This window comes from Nylanderia fulva, unplaced genomic scaffold, assembly GCF_048542155.1.
Source record: "Nylanderia fulva isolate GAGA-0341 unplaced genomic scaffold, ASM4854215v1 Scaffold51, whole genome shotgun sequence".
Taxonomy (NCBI): Eukaryota; Metazoa; Arthropoda; class Insecta; order Hymenoptera; family Formicidae; genus Nylanderia; species Nylanderia fulva.
In genome coordinates, this window is record NW_028190599.1 from 488,552 (window position 1) to 508,254 (window position 19,703).

At 32.8% G+C, this 19,703-nt stretch overlaps 3 protein-coding genes across 3 annotated transcripts in view; 2 read left to right on the plus strand and 1 right to left on the minus strand.

The window, feature by feature from the left end:
- Meltrin (disintegrin and metalloproteinase domain-containing protein meltrin) overlaps positions 1-8,210 on the plus strand; it is an 82,434-nt gene extending 74,224 nt beyond the window's left edge. Inside the window, 2 exon segments of the mRNA XM_029316453.2 lie at positions 238-367; positions 3,154-8,210. Coding sequence (XP_029172286.1) covers positions 238-367; positions 3,154-5,785 — 2,762 coding nt within the window. The 3' untranslated portion in view covers positions 5,786-8,210.
- Positions 8,211-8,932: 722 nt separating this feature from the next.
- Positions 8,933-11,986, plus strand: LOC114941472 (uncharacterized). The gene is made up of 3 exons (XM_029316474.2): positions 8,933-9,269; positions 9,546-9,666; positions 9,835-11,986. Exons 2-3 carry the CDS (start codon positions 9,571-9,573, stop codon positions 11,914-11,916), a joined length of 2,178 nt encoding a protein of 725 aa, XP_029172307.1. The 5' UTR covers positions 8,933-9,269; positions 9,546-9,570; the 3' UTR covers positions 11,917-11,986.
- A 2,632-nt stretch (positions 11,987-14,618) lies between these two features.
- On the minus strand, positions 14,619-15,789 carry SNRPG (small nuclear ribonucleoprotein G). The gene is made up of 4 exons (XM_029316543.2): positions 15,609-15,789; positions 15,467-15,489; positions 14,872-14,996; positions 14,619-14,758 (listed from the first exon to the last, which is right to left on the minus strand). Exons 1-4 carry the CDS (start codon positions 15,638-15,640, stop codon positions 14,708-14,710), a joined length of 231 nt encoding a protein of 76 aa, XP_029172376.1. The 5' UTR covers positions 15,641-15,789; the 3' UTR covers positions 14,619-14,707.
- Between the last annotated feature and the right edge of the window lie 3,914 nt (positions 15,790-19,703).

Here is a 19,703-nt window from a genome sequence, read left to right on the forward strand (position 1 = left end):
GTGCTTTCAGCACGGATCGATTTAATTACCGCGTTCTACGTTATCTTCTTGGGAGTGGTGCCCGCCATAGCTCTAATGTTTCTCGGAATTTAGCGTTCTAATCAATTTCTCAGTGGAAAAATAATACTCTTTAATACTATTAACTAATCTAAGAAAACATTTTAATTTGAGATATATATTGATTTTTTATAAATTACATTTTCTACTATATATGATGTGCATTTCATGTGCTTTCAGCGCGGAATGATTTTATAACCGCGCTCTACGTTATCTTCTTGGGAGTGGTGCCCGCCGTAGCTCTGGTGTTACTCGGAGTTTGGTACGTCAGGAATTCCGGACAGCACTGGAAGAAGGACGTGATGTCTACGTACGTATTTAGTTTCGACCGTTTTAAAGAGAAACGCAAACCGCATGCTAATAAGTCACTCGGTGTTCCTACGTCAAAGACACATGACACTGCCGGTAGCAAATTTTTCGGGGTGATCTTCGCTTATTTCACGCCGAAGCGAAAACATACCACTCGTAACGCGAACAACAAAATATTTACAGTCAGTGATAACGCCGCGCTCAAAGAATCGCTACAGATAACTAAGACTGATCTGATATCCACCACCAATCCGGATGCTATCAAATGTAGTAATAATATCGAGTACAGAAAATCATTGCTATTTGGCAACATAAAGCCGGACGTTAGCGCAAAGCCCCAAACGCAGGATAACGTTGCGACTCTTTCGATGCCTGCCGTTGAAATTCAGTCGAAGAGAATCGCTCCGCTTAAATCAGAATTAGGCTCCAAGATATCGGAGTGTATTCAACAGATTCAGAGAAAATCGCCTAAAAACGTCAAGGGACTTACACTCCACACAGAATTTAAATTCGAGCACTTGAATGAGAGTCCAGCCAGTACGTCTGACGCTACTCCAAAAACGGACGTATTATTTAATTCAAAGACGCCTGCTCCATTTTATAATAAAAAACCGCCGCCGCCACCGGCACCTGCTCAAAGCTTAAAGCCAAAGATCTAAGCGATTTCTGATCTATCTGTATGAATCTAATCGCGCGTAGATATTTGTGAAATTTCACGTAATATTAGAACAATTTATTGATGTATTATTTATATAGTGTATTATGTGTGATATACTTATATAAAATCTCGTATCTCAAAATTTATTTTATAATTGATAGGATATAATGGAGCTGATATCTTCAGATTTTGTTAGATCGGGAAATAATCAAGTTATAATTAAAACCATATCATTTACAAAAATTAATCAAATTAAAGAAATTCACGGATCAAATCAATATATGAAAAGTGAGATTATAATTAAAAAAAAGATCAGAATCAGTTATCACCGCGAATATATTTTTTAAATAAACGTTTGAAATGGATTATTAATTTAAGAACAATTTTATTTAATATATAGTGCAAATATCATAACATTTTGCGAGTTATGATTTTTGCATTATAATACAGGGATTTAAATGGTGGTGGTATATAAAAACAATATTTGGATACATTACTTGTTACCAAAACACGCTAAAATAATTCCTACTGTGATTCCAACTGCTGATAGTCGTAATAATATGCTCACTGGTATATTGTTATATAAATTTTATAATGATATTTTACATAAATTAAACAAAAAATAAAATTAATAGCTAAGAATAAGTATAAATAATATAAATCGTATCACGTTTATATATCGCATGTCTATCATGATTAAATCCGTTCAAAACACATTTTTTATGTACAATAATAAGCGTTATGAGATACAGAATGTGATAATCGCGGCGTAGTAATTGTGATGTACACTTTTTATTTAATATTTTCAACTAGATACATTTTTGGTGCAATATTTGGTTTGATCGCAAATTAAAAATTTGTTAGATGAACAGCATTTTGTTCTCAGTGATTGCTTATGTACTTTAAAAAACTTATTATCTAATTTAGAAGGCTTATTTTTTCTTAATTTACTCTTAATTAAATATTAAATATTGCAACTATCTGAATTTAATATATATCAATATATATTAGAATATTAAATATACACCTGCAAACTATTTATCTTTGCTCTATTCTAGTTTATATAAGTTCATATTTCAAACTATTAATACATCAATGCTACATGCATGATAATTAATATTAAGGCATTCAATTTTGAAGAACAAAATATTGTTCTTTTTTTAGAAACCAACGAATATTTTATATAAAAAAATTTATATATATATATATATATAATAAATTTAAAAAATTGTTTAAAAAGAAATTTTATATAAAATAATTATAAAGTGATACAAAGTGATATTGCGCGACAAAGACGGAGATTGAATAGTTTGCGTAACGTATAGAGCATGTGCAGAAAATCATGTTTTATGAGCATGGGCATGAATAAAAATTCTCTTCTTACTAGCTTTGCATTTTAGGAAAATTAGCAATTTATAAATTAGAAGCTAAATGTGGAGGACATTTAAAAATCAATTTTGTTGATTATTTTATATTATATTAACGATTACATAAGCAATACTTAATTTTTATTAATAAAGAATATTTTTTTATTTCTTTACTCATTTCTTGGATATGGAAGATGAATCTTCAACGAATGTTACTCATATTTAGATTAATAAAATGTACGATTATTATTATTGAATAAACGTAGCATCGATATACGATTATAAAACAAAGTGTTTTCAGTCTTCCTCAATGATTTCCTTCTCCAGTTGCTTGCTCTACTAATATCTTAATCTGTAACTAACATTTCCCTGCAATTGTTTCTTGCCTGCGCATGTGTTTGATTTTATGGTGAATGGCATTTGAGAAATGCTTATACATGATTATTTTTCACATAATGCTAAATATTTGCATGTGTTAAATAAAGTTTGTGGTATATGATAAAGAAATAAAAATTTATATTCTCGTACTATTTTAATATCTTGATAAACACGTACACATTTTTTTATTATCAAGATCTGCACAAGGGGGAAAAGCACAATGTATTTTGTATTGTAACTTATACCGATTAGAGAAAAGATGTTCAGACTTTTTATCTTATTACAAATCACTATATGTTTTTATTAGCCAGGCACTAAGTATTACAATAATTGCTCTTCCAAGTTCCTCAATTCCTTTGCTTATAATTCTGCTTCAAATTTCAGGACCGATCGCGGCCACAATGGATCGCTGATCAAAACGATCGATCGTTCGGGCCCCATGTCTCGTAACATCGAGACGATCGATTCTAGTTTGAGTCAGGATCCGGCGTGTGTGAGTTTGCTGCCTAAGACAGAGGCCGACGAGCGCTATACCAACAATATGTTCGGCCAGTTTAAAGGTTTCACGATCACGCCGCTTCACTCTAATCAATCCAAACTGGCCGAGCCCACGAAACCGGCCTCGCCTCCACCCCCAGGGTGGATACCTACCGTAGCGATAAAGACGAATGTAATTAAATCGAGCATGCAAAGGTGCAACGTCCCACAGAGAAGCAGTCTGTTGAGTTCTAATGTCAACGACGCGACCGCACCGATGTTGCCACCGTTGAATCCCGGATCTACGGCGCGACCATTAATCAGCAGTCCAGTATTAGCAGCTACAACCTGCACGTCCGTCGAATTGGCGGCCACCAAGATACCCACCAGACCTGCCCCGGCACCGCCTGCCGGCTCCACGGCTCCCGCAAAGCCGCAGAGACCCAATAGCACGCCTTTGACAAACGTGATCTTACCGGAGCCTGAGAAGAAGCCGGATAGAGGCAGTACGCTCAATCGAATCGCATCAATGTTACGTCCTGGCTCCGGCATCATGAGAAGCAACTCCCAGAGGGAGGAAAGGAACACGAATTCTCTGCCGAGAAGTCAGCATCACAAGGCCAATAAGGTTATTGACAAGGAGATCCTGAGAAATTTAGAGATTTCCAATCCAATACCACAGAAGGAGATCGAGATCGCCACGCCGGTCATCCCGGTGATGTCGGAGGCCGAAGCCGAGAAAAAAAACGTGGTTCTGCGCGCTCAGTCAATGAGGGACAGCAAAGTTACGCCAAGACCTCTTATTCATACGTTCGGTTCGATGCGTCAGACGACGCCCGTCAAGAGACCCACCAGTATTCCCACCAGCGCGAGACCTACGTCGCCACCTCCTGGTCCACCGAACATCTCGCAGACGGAAAAATCAATGGAGAGTGCGATAAAGATTCCGGGACTGCCCGGTTATCAAAATCCACCCGTGAAGCCATTGGAGAACATTTACGATGACTGCATGAACTTGATCGCGGAATCGGCCTTGACCAAGATCACGGAAGAATCGCCTACGAATGACAATATCTACGCGGTGATAGAGGAATCCGTGCCAGAGAAGAACAGGAAGAACACGGAATTGGAAGGCACAATGGTCGATAACGAATACAAATTACCGAAACGTATCGACGCCACGTCCACCGGTGGTATAGAATCGATGGGCCTGCTGTCGGAAATCGTATCGGAGATCTCGAATCGCAATTTCGATTCTATATACTCCACCTCGACGCTAACCAGGAAGAAGAGGGAGAATAATAAGAAGAACGCGGAAAGTAAAAATGCAGAGAGCACAAGCTCTGACAGTTCCCTGGGTAATTATATGAATTCGAGCCACTACAAGACCCCTGGGAGCGTTTATTCGAACTCGACTTCCGGTAAATTCAATTCCTCGAGTTCCACCACCAGCTCCGGTTATCTTCATCCATCCGTGATAAATATTCCGCAAATGGACAGGAAAGAGATGGATAAAAATATCTCGGACACGAACGACAACTTGAAACCTGTCGAAAAGAACAAGCCAGATAACCTGAAGTCTAATAATCCTAATATAAACGACGAGCTGTCCAAGGAACTCGGCATGAAGCCGCCTGAGAATTCTGTAGGGTACAAATCGTTCGCTCCGACGAAGACTCGACCGTCTCATTTGATACATATCAAAAAGGACGACCAAGTTGAGGGTAAAGCTCCGGTTAAGCCGCCTTTGAACAGGACTAAAACGCCACCGAACATCGCGAAAAGTCCGACTTCGAAAGAAACGCCCGAGTCCGGCATAAAACTCACGAGACAAAGTTCAGATAATACATTAAAATCGTTGAAATCGTCTTCGAAAGGGTCCGACGCGAGTTCGATAAATTCGGCGAAGCAGCGTTCGGACGCGAGGCAAACGCAACTGAACGCGACCAAGTCGAATAGCGATTTAGATAAGGAGGAATCGCGTACAACCGTATCTGTCAAAAATGTGCCTTGTAGTCCTAAGGATAATCCGGGCAAGTTCAATAGTCCAGATTTGGTCTCGAGCTGCTCGAATTCGAATCAAGGCGGCACAAAGTCGCCAGACGTTGTGGGTGGCAATCCAAAGTTCAGTCTCCCGTTGAAGACATCCACTCACAAGACACCCACGCTGCTGAGGAGTGGACAAAAGACGCCTACGACGCCGTTGAAACCTCTAAACATTACGTCCAAAACGACTGGTCTCTCGGAAAGGAAGAAGTCTCCGACTGGCAACGCGAGCGTAGCTAAAACATTATCGCCAACTGTCAAGGATTCGAATAACGTCAAAGGTGCGACGTCCAAGATATCCGCCAAGAATTCTGAAACAATCAAGGGCGAGGATGGAGGAGCGAAGACAACTCCGCTGCAAAGGGCGGCGAGTGGTAAATTCAACGTGGCGTCGCTTCAGCAAAAGTTCGAGGCCAACAAAAACAATTCTGGTGTCACGAGAACTATATCTAGTGCGAATAATAAAAAGCCGATGCCGGCGCGACCGAAGTGACGGAAGTCAGCAGTGGCGACGTAAAAAAAAAGGAAAAAATAAAACAAGTAATCATCTCGCGAGAGAGAAGCGAAGAAAATCTAGACTTGAAACATTCTAGTCCGTCATTGATTCATTCTCGTTGGAGAAGATATATGTAAACGAATATACACGTTCAAGCTTATACAAAGCGTGGACGAGTATAAATGTCCCAGATAGCAACTTAGTAATTATTATGACATTATTTTGCCGTCGAAATGACGTAATTTGACGTTAAAATAATTACTTTTACTATCTGGGGTAGATACGCGAGGGCGATATATATCTCTGTAACTTCTTAATTAAGAATCCTTAAATGGGAGTTGAAAGAAGAAAATAGTACAAGGATCGCGAATCTTTCCCTTTAAGATTCACAAAAAAAAGAAAAACCGCTAATTTTACGAGCAAATGTTATATTTCTTGTCAGGATATTGTAAAATTGCGGTCGTACGTGGCCATTACATAAGCGAGACATAATAATAGTATTGAAAATTGTAAATAGCATCCACTTAAAAATTGTCAAATATTTTTTGTAGAGACTACCCACACATTGCCGACGTTCAAGCGTACCTACACATGTAAGCCAATAATTACCGTAATATTTATCTTAAGCATTTTATAAGAAGCGATATTACGAGGTAAGCGATATTATTTTCGAAACTTTCGCTTAAAAACTGGAGAAGGGCGTGTTACGAAAATTAATTAACCTCTGTGATATATGTACATGTATAAAGAAATACTGCACAGAAATACACTATACGTCACCTTGTTACGACTAGCAGGCTATAGATGCGACCAAAATTATTTTATATCATACTACACAAATATGAGATATGATGAAGGCCCCGTTATAATAGATATTCGGCGAATGGAGGCAAAAAAATGAAAAAGAGAGAAAAGGCAAGAAGGGAGATCTTTGAACTGCACGTAACTTATTCTTGTATTCATTTTATTAATCCACTGAAGGTTCATCAATTATTATAAAATCGATGTGCGAAAATTTGTGCCCTTAACCGAATTCGATACACAAAGTAGATTGTATCGAAAAAAATCACGCGCCATTAAGTTAAAATGCTATCGGAAATCGCAGCCATATCTGACAGACGTAATTCTGTTAATAGAAGGCCTCTTTCCAAAGATTAAGATGTAACAAAATCTAGGATATATAGAAAATATATACAAAATTGTACCTTCGAGATTCCAGAGGAGTCAAAATTGAAATGCCATTAGTTAGGAAAATTGTAAATGTTAACAGATTTCGATAGTAACGTAACACTGCGAATCGAGTAAAATTGATATTCTTTGAACGCTAAATTAAAATCTGAATCACATGAAGTATTTAGATCGCGCAGTATCACGCCTTTATTTTTTCATCGTTCTCCGCGTAAATGAATTAGCGACAAGGCTTGTTTCGTTTAAGGCCGCTCTCAACGCAAAGACTAAAACTATTTATTTGACTGATCGTGTAAATATTGTTTATATAAAATAGGCACATAGAGAAAGAAAAAGAGAGAGAGAGAACTAAGTTTTATACAATGTACCTTTGGACTGGATAAGTTAAGTTGTAAGTTACCCTTAACGCATTATACGTGCGAGAATTGTGAAACAGCTTCGATTTTTTTTAATATAAAAAATATATAAATTTTATTATAATATATTAGCGTAAAATTGTGGAAAGGTTTTATTGAACTGATTCAGAGTCGGCTATATGAGTGCATTTACTCCGTTCCGTTTTCTTTATGTTTTGTCGTACGAAAAAATCCGATGGATAATTTTTCATTCATAGTATGCAGTTTGTAATAGTTCCTACATGCGAGTATTCAGAAAATCATACAGAATTTTGCCAAAGTTCAATAAAGCTTTTTTACTCACGTACTGTGCATTGCTTTTTCTGCTTGTTTCTCTAAGCGTGACGTCGTATGTGTTGCTTCATTATGAGACAATCAAGCATTTCTTTGCATACACGTTCGAGGAGAAGGCTTGGCTCAATAATCTGCTTGTTATTAATAAATAAATGCTATTTTAGTAAGAGTACAACTCTGAAAAGAAAAAAAAGAAAGAAGAATTAAAGGTCATACACTAAACTGCAATGTGTAATTGTAATTACGAATTTAACTGTGTAATAAAAAATATCCGACAAAAATTGGCTTATATACAACGATCGTTATCAAGCAGTTATACAGCCAATCACATATGTCATATAATTAAGTTACAAGACTTCATCTCACACCGTTTAGTAAGTAACAACAACAAGCATCATTGCAATACATATTGTACATTCAGTACCAAAGATAAGTAGCATCCTATCTATGACACTGCTGAGATAAGTACTACAATAATTAATTACGATAATGTGTACATTACCTTAAACCATAACAATGTTACAATAAAGTCTATTCCAACTAAATATTTGTTTAAACCATCTTCTGTATTTCTACATTTTGCGAAAGAATTCATTATCGATCAAAAACAGAATAATTTTTAATATTTGCGTAAATAAAAGTGTACAGTAAAATATATATTACGAATAATTCAAAATGCAACGTACCTATAATTGCAAATTTTATATCCTTGTTATTGTTATAAAATTGATACAAATATCTTACTAAGGCATTATAAATTCTTTGATTAATTTAATTATGATTAATATTCATTCTTATTTTAATCTTTTTTTTATTATTAAAGAGGCTAAAGTCTTGTAACTTTTAAATAGGATAAAATTAATAACAAATGCTATATATATTATCCATTTTTACATGCAAAATTCGCTAAGTAATAAAAGCAAATATTTAAAAGATAGAGTTTAAAACTGCGCAGATTTCTTTCAAAAGACAAACATGATTGCGAAATTATTACATCGCTCTTGAAACACTCGATGTTTTTCAATACAAGCGCGATGAAGTGAGAAGATTAGAAGAAAGCGTGATAAAAGAATAAGAAGAACAGAACGCGCAGTGCGAGATATATATATTTATATAAAAAAAGGAAAAAATGTAAAAAAAAGAAGCGAGTTTTCTCAAGAGCGCGATCTAACAATAAGATCGATCATGCGCGGACAGCGATGACAAGCAGACGCACGCATGCGCGGGTAGCGTTGACAGCAGACGCGCGCATGCGCGGAGCCTTCGTACGTGCATTCGCGGTTTCGTCGTCGGTGTCGATAATCGCCTTCGTCAAAATTTATTTTGCGATTTTTGTCGCTATTTTTCGCGACCGCGACTCCGTGACTCGCGTCGCGCGCTTCCGGAACATCGGAGCGCGAGCATCATCGTCCCTTTAAACGAACGCTCGGGATCCGGTTTGTCAACCGCGTATATGTGTCGTCGAAAAAAATTCACTTACCGGAAAAAAAAGAATTATATACCACTGTGTGAAAGAGGAAAATTGCACGAATAACGCCAACAATTTTACATCCGAATTCTAAATTATGGCACCGAATGTAAATCGATCGTAGCGAGTTGTTCTCGTAAGTATGAATTAAAAAATTACATGCACGACAGAATGAGCATAATCAAGGAAGAATATGCGCGAAATGCCGGATATATTTGATCTATTAATTTGAAGACTAACCTATAAGAAATCATTTTCTGCCGCACAATATTTTTTGCTCCGATTCGTTCGCTCCGTCTTATATTTACGCGATGTGAATAAGGTCAATATATAAGCGAAGCAGAATGAGAAAGACTGAAAATTTGTAATCTTCAGCGTCGATCGCGCTTTGACCGAATTTTCTAAATTACAGGAGAGTCTAGATTGCACGCGTTGGCATGGTGAAGATGTCATACCCACCATTGCCCAATCTTGTACCCATAAAGCCGTCTAACATGTGTCTAAACAAAGTGACGAAGATTGCTTTAGCAGAAGTAAGTTACATAGTTGATGTGCAAACAGAAAAATAAATTAATATTTTAGATAAGAATATCCTATGTTGAATGTTAATGTTTCCAGTAATCAATTACTTATAGTTATAATTTAAAATAATGCTCAATTACTTATAGTTATAATTTAAAATAATACAATGTTATTTACAGGTGTTGCAATCAGATCCAGTAAAACGTCTTTTCAATCAGCCAAACATTATTATCAAGACAATTCCTTTAAAGGATATAGTTTCAACAACTGAACTGGACAAGAATATATTTGATAATAAAAGAAATGGCATTCAGAATGCAACAACACTGAATAATGTGAAATCACCTGCAATGTCAATAGTTCCTGTGAAGATACCAGATGAAGAAAAAGAGGATGCTAATCTTCTGCCTTCGAAAATAGAGGACAAGAAATCGGAAATTTCTATGTTACCTGTTAAGAAAAAATTATGTGGTCACTATGAACCATGTGAGAGCATTGTTTGTGATGTGATGGTGCAGCAGTATGTAGATAATGACAGAGTGTCGCCTATGTTAGCAGTGAACATAGAAGAGGAAGAAATAAACGCACTGGTCGGAAAGCATTGCAAAAATCAACATTGCGACGCGTTGAGCATCGATCATAATCGTTGTCGTCGAGCGTTAATAAAGTTACATAGATGCGATAGATCTCGCGTGTGCGACATTTGTGGGATAACGCTGGAAGGATCGCAAACTCGGATATATCACAAGAATTGCACGAGAAAGAACGAATATAGGCACAATAATGTTGATAGAGTGCATTTGCTAAAGGAGAGGATGCGCGAACGTGAATTGCAAATTTTAGAAATCGCAAAAATGAAAAGAAACGATTACTCGGATCCCGTAAAAGCTATGGAGACTTTGCGAAAGAACGAGGAAATAATAATCATTCCAAAAACAACGCCTAGTCAACAACCGATTATCACCATAACTTCGATACCCAGCACTCAATCAATCGGCACCAACGTATCTAATACTCAACCTATCAAAATTAACTCAGAAAATAACTTTGCGAATCTCTTTAGAGGTGTGCCGTTCACCATTTCATCGCAAAACACATCGCGTCCAATAGAGAGCAAACTGCAATTGATAAATCAAGTTGCATTTCCAAATTTGCAGCAGAAATCGTACGTGACATCTACTTCGACTCCCACTTCCGTTCCTTCTACTTCTGCTCCAGTTACATCTTTAAAGAATAAATTTGTTCGTCTCACAACTTGTCCATCAACTCAAACCACCACTATTCAGCCTTTGTCGATAAACAATTGGGTCGTGTCACCGTCACATGTTTTAACGACCACACCGATTCAGAGTAAATCGATCTTAACGCCGATACGCGTGGTGCCTATAACTAATTTGATAACCGCGCCGTCATTGTTACATCGGACGCAGGGTATTCCCAAATTCTGCATCATGGCGGAAAATGTAGTAACGCCGGTAACTATCCCACAGTCTCTTCAGCCTGCTATTACAGCTGCTGCTACTACCACTAACACTGTTACAACGACTATTACCACCTCTAAGGCAACCACATCGCAACAAAATGACGCTCAGAAAGTTCCGATACAGCAGTTTTCGATACAAAAGTTGCAAAACAAAGGACAAAAGCTATTAAAGAAAAAGAAGACTTTTATCTGCGACTATTGTTCGAAACATTTCAGCACTGACTGGTATTTTAAAATGCACGTCGCGAAGCATAAGGGCGAGAAGCTTTTTTTTTGCGATTTTTGTGACGAATCTTTTAGCAATAAGTACGACATGAACAGACACATGGCTAAACAACACGATGGTCAAAGGAAGACATTTATACGCAAAGACATGTGTACAAGAACATTGTGTTGCGATAAATGTGACTTTACTTGCAAATCATTCGCTTTATTTAGAACCCATGCTGAAATACATATGGCATTGAGTTTCGATGAAAACGACAAATTGAAACAGAAGTTAAAATCTTCTGAAGAAAAAATAAATCATACATCAGTACATGATTTAAATGGACAGAATGTAAAGATAATAGATTGTCAGGATACATCCACTGACGATGATATTGAAGAAACCGAAGATAATATCGAAAGTATAGTCGTCAAAAAACATTACAAAGATTTATCGATGATTACTTATGGAAACAATATAAGTGTGAAGATGAATGGATTTAACTTCATTGATACAATAGAAAAAAATATCGATCCTAAAAATCACAAACAAGAATCTATTACATCGTGATAAAAAAGCGTGCAATATATTTTATTTGTAAGAAATACAAACTAGACGATATTTTTCCAAGTATTACTGGTGGAAAAAAACTTGGAAGAATGAAAATATATGTGGAAGAGTATTCAAAGAAGTATCCTATTGACAACCAAAAAGCATTAAATATAAATGTTGGTATATGTTTGTACAACACGTGAGCAAGGTATACTTATATTAACAATTCATTTATAATACTGTTCTCTCTGATGCAAAAGTACTGAATGTGCTCTTCCAAATAACTTTGATGTGACTTAATCTGGAACATCGTGATATGAATTTCTTTCATTGTAAAGGATTCTTTATTTACGCGATTGCATTTTAAATAAAAACCGCGACGAATAAAATTTGCCTATATAATACTTTTTCCGCACAGAGAGAAAAAACGTTTATAGAAAGAAAAATGTTTTAATTTTATTTATTTTTATACATGATAATTTAACATAATGATTTTATAGTAAGATGTTTAACATCTCAATTATTATGGTCATCAATTGTTTATGCCAATTTTCTTACATTCCTGTATTAAGTATATAAAATATATCAGATTTTATGTACATTATATTATATTAAATTATATATATATTATATAATTTAATATAATATTTTATTGTTTTTTTGTATCAAATTGTACAATAAGATTTTATCTTTTGCTTTTTTAAATAATGTTTATTTTATAATCACAAATAATGTTGAATTTTTTTTTAAACAGAGATTAAAGAATATAAAATCTAAAAAAATTATTACATTATATTTGATCCATCTTAATTAAATGTATAATTAAAATGTTTATAATTGAAATATATATTTTTCTCTTATAATTTTATTAACGAGCATCTTAAGGATATATTTTTGTTTTCTGTATAAATTTAATTATAATAAGAAAATGCACGTTTTTTTTGTACAATTTTCTAGCAATATTAAAGCATTTAAACTATAAATATAATAAAATATAAATGACTGTGTGCGCGAGCGTCATCACTATATTATAAACTGACATGTCGTTGATATACATCGATGCACAATATCTGTTTATATACATCAAAAAATATTTTAGTTTGACATATGAAGTATAAAATTGACTTCATTCTCGAATAGCCTTAATTATCAGATATATATTAAAAATTTTCGTCACATATTGTGTAAAGACCCATCCTCTCACATTGATTAAGTGACAAACTCGTAAACATCAAATCAAATTAAAAAAATAAGACCAACTCGATCTAAATTTGACTCGAAATAGCCTCTCTTTATTAATTTAATTGACATGATGTGAGCTATACAACACAATAAAGTGTAATACAAATATATATATTTGTATTGCATTTTATTTCTTGTACAAAAAGACGTATAAAATAAAATACAAACTACATTTTTATTTATTTACGATGTGACATATATTTTTATAATTTCATTATTTTTTTTCTTTAAAAGCAACATTTATAAATATTTCTTTTTTAAAAAAATAAGTTTTTACCATTAAATTAAAGTATTCTAGTAAGATGCATAAAATGACTGTCTTGTTTTTTAAGAATCATGTAAAATGCGCACTTTTTAATAATTTTTTTATGAAACAATTGATATAAGAGCAGATCAGTACAAATATGTGAAACTGGAATACATTTAATTATTGGAGTAAATTTAATTAACAAGTAAATTTAATTTTGTATGTTGCACACATTGTGAAATATTCACTTCAATATTCATTCTGCATGTCGTATCGCTAGAATGTAAAATGAAGAGAAAGAGGTCATACAATATTTTATTACATGTGATTTGTTGAGGATAAATGTTCCTGAATATAAAGGATTGATGAAATGTTGAGTGCCTTGTAAACTTGAAATATTTCTTCTAATATAGTCATATTTATTTTTTATAGACTTATAGGTGACTCGTGTGTAGAAATAAAATCTATTTAAACATGTTCTACACTTTCTATATTTTTCTCTAGCTAATAAACATACGTTCAAACTGTGAATACAAATCTTACTTGATATATGTCTCACTGTTGTTAGATAAATTTGAGATTTCTCGAATTAGCAAATATAGAATTTATATGTATCCTTGCACTTATAAGGCACATGTTTATAAAGACTATGCTTTGTAATATTGTGAATTTAGGATTGCAAAATGAAGTATAATATGCAACAAAATGTTAAATTGTTTTAATGTATAAATATTGTTTCAGGCTTTGTATATTAGAAATATCCATCTCATGCGTTTCATAATCTGTTTTGTATTATTGCGATATAAAATTATAAAGCTTACAATAAAAATATAAAAAATAGCTAATATGAAACTGTGAAATAAATATTAATAATGATTTCGATAAAATATCTGTTAAACATTACATGAAGAAATAAATTAGTTGACGATTTAGAAATATGTTTATTAAACTCTCTATTCAGTCTATATTTGAGATCTTTAATAAAATAAACTTGTGTTTATTTTTCTTTTTACTTAAAAATGTAATACTATAATTTAAATGCTGCTAATTTTTTAATATTTTTTTTATCGACATTCGTAATAAAGATCTACTAATTAACTATATATTTCTATTTTAGATGTAACTAATAAAGATTTATAGATATAGATATAATTATTAGATGTGAATAATAGTGATTTATAAAGAAAAAGTTCAGTCTAAATTATTTGTTAAAAATATAAGAAATTCTAGATTTAAAAAATTTTGATTATTTATTCAGAAATATACATATTACAAAAGAAAAAAAAATTCTAATAGCATAATCATAATCATATTTATAAATCATATTCGATCTAAGGCTTCTAACATTATGACGCTGTTACCACGAATGACCTAAAAAAATATATAATTTATCATAATGAAATCTTTTATTAATTTTAAGTAATAACTTATAGAATATTAAACTTTTAAATCCATTTTTTATAAAATCATATATAACTACTTACCACCATGCCGATATTGTTTTTGGTACCATCTTTGCATTCCTCTATACTTTCATCGATAACCATATTCATGAATGGATCAAAACCTCGCAGTATGCCAATAACATGTCGACCTCCGTTCAATTTCACTACAAGATATTTCAAGTAAAATTACAATTAAGAGCAAAATATATTTATGTAAAGATGTCTTTATAAATATTGCCTTCTACATATATAAAATGTCTTTTATATTCTTAAAAATATTATATAAAAGCACAAGATTAATATAAAAAATGCAGTTTTTTTAAATTCAACAATATAATTTTAAATATATATATATATATATATATATATATATAATTATAAATGTTTACACACGCACACGATCTTTAAGACATCATTGAAGCAAGCTTCTTTGCATAATTTTTTCATTAAAAAGTATTTCTTTATTACTATAGCAAGATATACTATTGCTTCATAGAAATCTTTAAGTAATGTAATTTTCTTTAGAAGTAGATGTATGTAACTTTCAACAAGGCTTATATTTAGTTCTGATCTAACCTAATTTTTTCTTAGTTATACAATTTTAGTTTTATTAGTATGTTTTTGTGATACTTACGAGATAGTCTTTTATCCATATACCTGGAATAAAAATAAAATTGATAAATAATGCGTAAAATGTCATATAATCTAATAATGATTAAACAATAATGATGAAGACTAAATGTAATAGTAAGACATTATACATTAAAATTACTAACTTTTTCAATTCAGGCGGATGTGCTTTGCTCATTTTGATGACAGCTGATTTACAATTTGCTTGGATTACACTTACAAGCACGTTTATATCAATTTATTTTTATTATTGCCGGCTTTGTTTAGTACTGAGAGTACGCGATTACATTTATACAAGAAAATGTTTCGACAAGCGTGTCGAATCAGAAAAATACTAGAAATTCCCTATCCAGCAGCCAATCAAACATTTTGTCGTATGAATGCAGAGAGAAACCTGAGAGCGGCCACCGCGATTCAGTGGACGCGAGTACTAATGCGCTCCCTGAGAAAGTAGAGGTGAACTAAGTCGTGAAACTCGGTAAAAAGCACGGTAAATGGTTTGATTCCGTGATATGGTTCATGTCAGAACTATTCAGATAAAAATTAGTATTTTTTATTATTTTATTATTAATATATAAAAATTAGTATTTTTTATTATTATATTGTTGCATAAAGAAAATATAATATTAAGCTCGAAAAAAATATTTCGATAAAAATTGGAATAATTAAAGTTGTTATTAAATTATGACAAATTAAAATTATAATATTTTACTTTTTTAATTATATGAAAAATATGATTTATATTATTATATATTAGATTGTATAATGCTTCATCGCTATAGATTGATAAATGATATATGATATAAAAATATATATACGATTTAGATTATATTATAGTTGTCGCTGTTGGTACAGATAAGAATATTAGTTATACAAATAAAAAGAACGATTAATTATTTTAATCTCAAAATAAATATTGTTAAAATTAGAAGATCAGGGAATATGATATATATATCCCAATTTAAGTTATGGAATCGCAACTTTATTTTCTTTCTCATAACATTGGTACATGGGGAAATAAGTGCATCATTTCAATCTTTGAAACAATTATCAACGATATATCTAATATGCCTCTCTTTTTTCGATTCCATAACATTATGCGAATGATACCGATCCTAAACATCATGACAATCACATGAAACACGTACAATATATGCATTATCTCTCCTTGTCGAATATATAGTTTCATTATTATTATTATTATTATTATTATATATATATATATATGTATATATATATATCGCGCGAAATGTAAGATATTTCTCTTTTTATCGGTACAAAATTTAAGTACGTATATTATGTATTTATAAAAGTACAATATTAATTCTTGCTTCAATGCAAGAAATGATACTTCTCTCACACGTATCGGAAATAATCGCCACATGTATGTACAAATAATTGATGAAGTACATTGACAATTTCTTTTCTTTTCTTTGTAATGATTAAAATTCATCGAACAGATTAATAAAACATTTAAGAGACTATAACATTAACTTGATCATAGAAAAATTTAAAAGATTGTTAAACCCTTTAATTGTCTCTGTGCTACGAATAGTTAAAATATTACGAAAACGAGATGCATTATTTAAGAGATTATTTTCACATTACTTAAAAGCGAAATGTTTCGTATTGTTACATTTGGACAGAAGTAAATTTTCTCTCAACTCCATACAAAATTTATAACACTTAAATCTTTCAAAAAACGCGTGAAGCCATATAGGAAGATCTTCGTGTGGTGTTTTAACTTTTCGATCTATATTTCATATTGTATGTATATATGTATATCACGCGTGATTTAAGATTATATTTCATCGTAATATCATAATAATATGTATATGTGTCCAACAACATCAGAGTTCAACAACGTACAGTAAAAGCGATGGAAATGAAGGCTCATAATTTCCATCGCACATTAATAAATGCTAAATATCTTTGCCCGGTTCTCTTCTATTAACGTTAAAAGTTATTAAAACTGAGAAACGGACAATTGCATTTAACGATTAGAATATAGATTGACTTAGCTCGATTACTGTCAGAAGAGCACAATAATAATTCTCAGTTTATAATCGAAAATAATTCCGGAAGAGCGAATATTTTAAATATAGAAGCACTATTACGAGAGATTCATATAACAACACGAAAAAAGATCTTGTCTACTGTAATTTCTATACATAGAATAAAGCGTAAGGACCTTTATATAAGTCGGTACAAAGAGATATTAGCACATCGATCCGACTTAATCGGCTAATTTTCGTGGAATGCCATCGTAAATATCTCAACACACACGCACACACTTTGAAAGACGACATATCAAATTTTATAACGTCCATATATATAAATTGTCAACAAAAGCGCAACTTCGCGCTGGACCCATCTATCCAGCATCCGAAATATTTTTTGTCAATTCTATTTTCGAATCGCTCCCATAAACATCGCATTCTCGCATCCTCATCTCTTTAAAAATAAAATCAGAAAGAGATGAATAATCATTTAAATCTCTCGGTTCTATAAATCTGACGCTTATGAGAACGGTTCCTCGAAATACAAACGAATCTAACAATAAGTACAAGGTACATACTTTAACGAGGTCTCCAAACATTTTCACTCACGCGAATCAAAGGCAGAGTGAACATTTTTATAATCAATGTGCAAAAATCTAGGATGGACCGGATTGGCACAGCAAATCGTGAGTATAAACGATTCGCGCGAATATCTTTTATGTCGTCCCTGTACATATTCAAGATATATATATATATATATTTATACGAACTATATAACTTATTAATTATTAATAAAAATTTCCTCGATCGTCCTGTATCTTATTATACTTTTCAAATGACATCTATAATGTATATGCATATGTAGATACATGAAGAGAATTTGTTCCGATATGTGTTTACGCGGAGAGGTAATATAGCATCAAAATAATATTTCTTTCTCGAGATATTTGCAGAATTGTAAATTGTATAAAGTACTCTTTGTGAAAAATTATTGCTATTAATCTGTAAGAATAATTCATATCTCGCCAACAATCATCGATCCTTCTTAATCCTTCGATCCTATAAATAAATTTTCTTCAGAGATTATCATTCTTTTTTTATATAATAAACAATCTATATTTTTCTTCTTATATGTTAAAAAATTAATGCGCGCGGAATAATCTTAAAGATAATTAGGATGTCAATTGTCTTGAGACACACATCTGTTGCAGGAAGAATTTATATAGTAAAGAGTTCAATGTGTAGCGCGAGAACAATCATTAAGTACGCTAAAAATCGCAGAAGATCTGAATCGTAAACAAACATCGATTAGTCTTAAGTACACAGTTCACTACACAATAATTCATATTTCGTAAAATTACCATTGAGAAAGATATATAATACGCCAATAATAAATATACGAAATCCTTAATAATGCGCGCGAGCGGAGGCAGTGAGAAAGAGAGAAACTTCAATAACAATATCTTTGGCAAAAGTGAGGAAGCACTCGAGTCAAAGTAATAGAGTATTAAATACCTGACACTTGTCAATGTGATTTGTGCCGATTTATGCAAATTATTCATCGTGCTTCAACACGATATCGACACTCCACAAAAACACGAAAGGGTGACGTCTAAAAGAAGCCTAAAATTTTTTTAAAAATATATAGGACGTCTTTTAAACGTCTTTATATGTATACACGCGGTTTTAAACACAAGCGCGTGTCGTTTGGAGTTTTACACACATATAGCCCCCTTTACCTCTCGAGTGTTATATGACGTGTTAAAAGGGCAGCTTGTGTAAACTTCGAGCACGCGACGTTAGATTCATATGCTTGCAAATTCCTTTGCCGATTACGCTAGTGGAATGTATTTATAGTATTCGGATTACGCGATAGTATTCAGTGGATCGGATTAAGATACCGTCGCGGCTAAAAACGAGTCCAGTGTTTCGCAATTCACCGCTTTACACTCGTTTCATCATTTATATTAATGACGGATTCAGACGTTAACAATTAATCCTTTTGACATACCAAAATTTCTACATGCTATAAAAGTAATGAACAAAAATTGGTTTGACCGCAAAATGCCGGGAATACGTTTCTAGAAATCGCGATATGAAATAATTAAAATTAAATTTTATTTAATTGCAATGTGTATCCGATGGATTGACATTATATGTATGTATATAACAATTAATATTTTAATTCGAACTATAAATTTTTGTTCTATCGGCAAAATTCTATCAAAAGGATTAAACAAT

Excerpts from the sequence above, each read along its gene's own strand:
- SNRPG (XM_029316543.2), bottom strand. The coding sequence starts at position 15,640 with ATGAGCAAAGCACATCCGCCTGAATTGAAAAA. Across the intron at positions 14,997-15,466 it reads TATGGATAAAAGACTATCTC|TGAAATTGAACGGAGGTCGA; the intron begins GTAAGTATCACA and ends AATATCTTGTAG. Across the intron at positions 14,759-14,871 it reads AAAACAATATCGGCATGGTG|GTCATTCGTGGTAACAGCGT; the intron begins GTAAGTAGTTAT and ends ATATTTTTTTAG.
- LOC114941472 (XM_029316474.2), top strand. The coding sequence starts at position 9,571 with ATGGTGAAGATGTCATACCCACCATTGCCCAATCTTGTACCCATAAAG. Across the intron at positions 9,667-9,834 it reads CGAAGATTGCTTTAGCAGAA|GTGTTGCAATCAGATCCAGT; the intron begins GTAAGTTACATA and ends TGTTATTTACAG.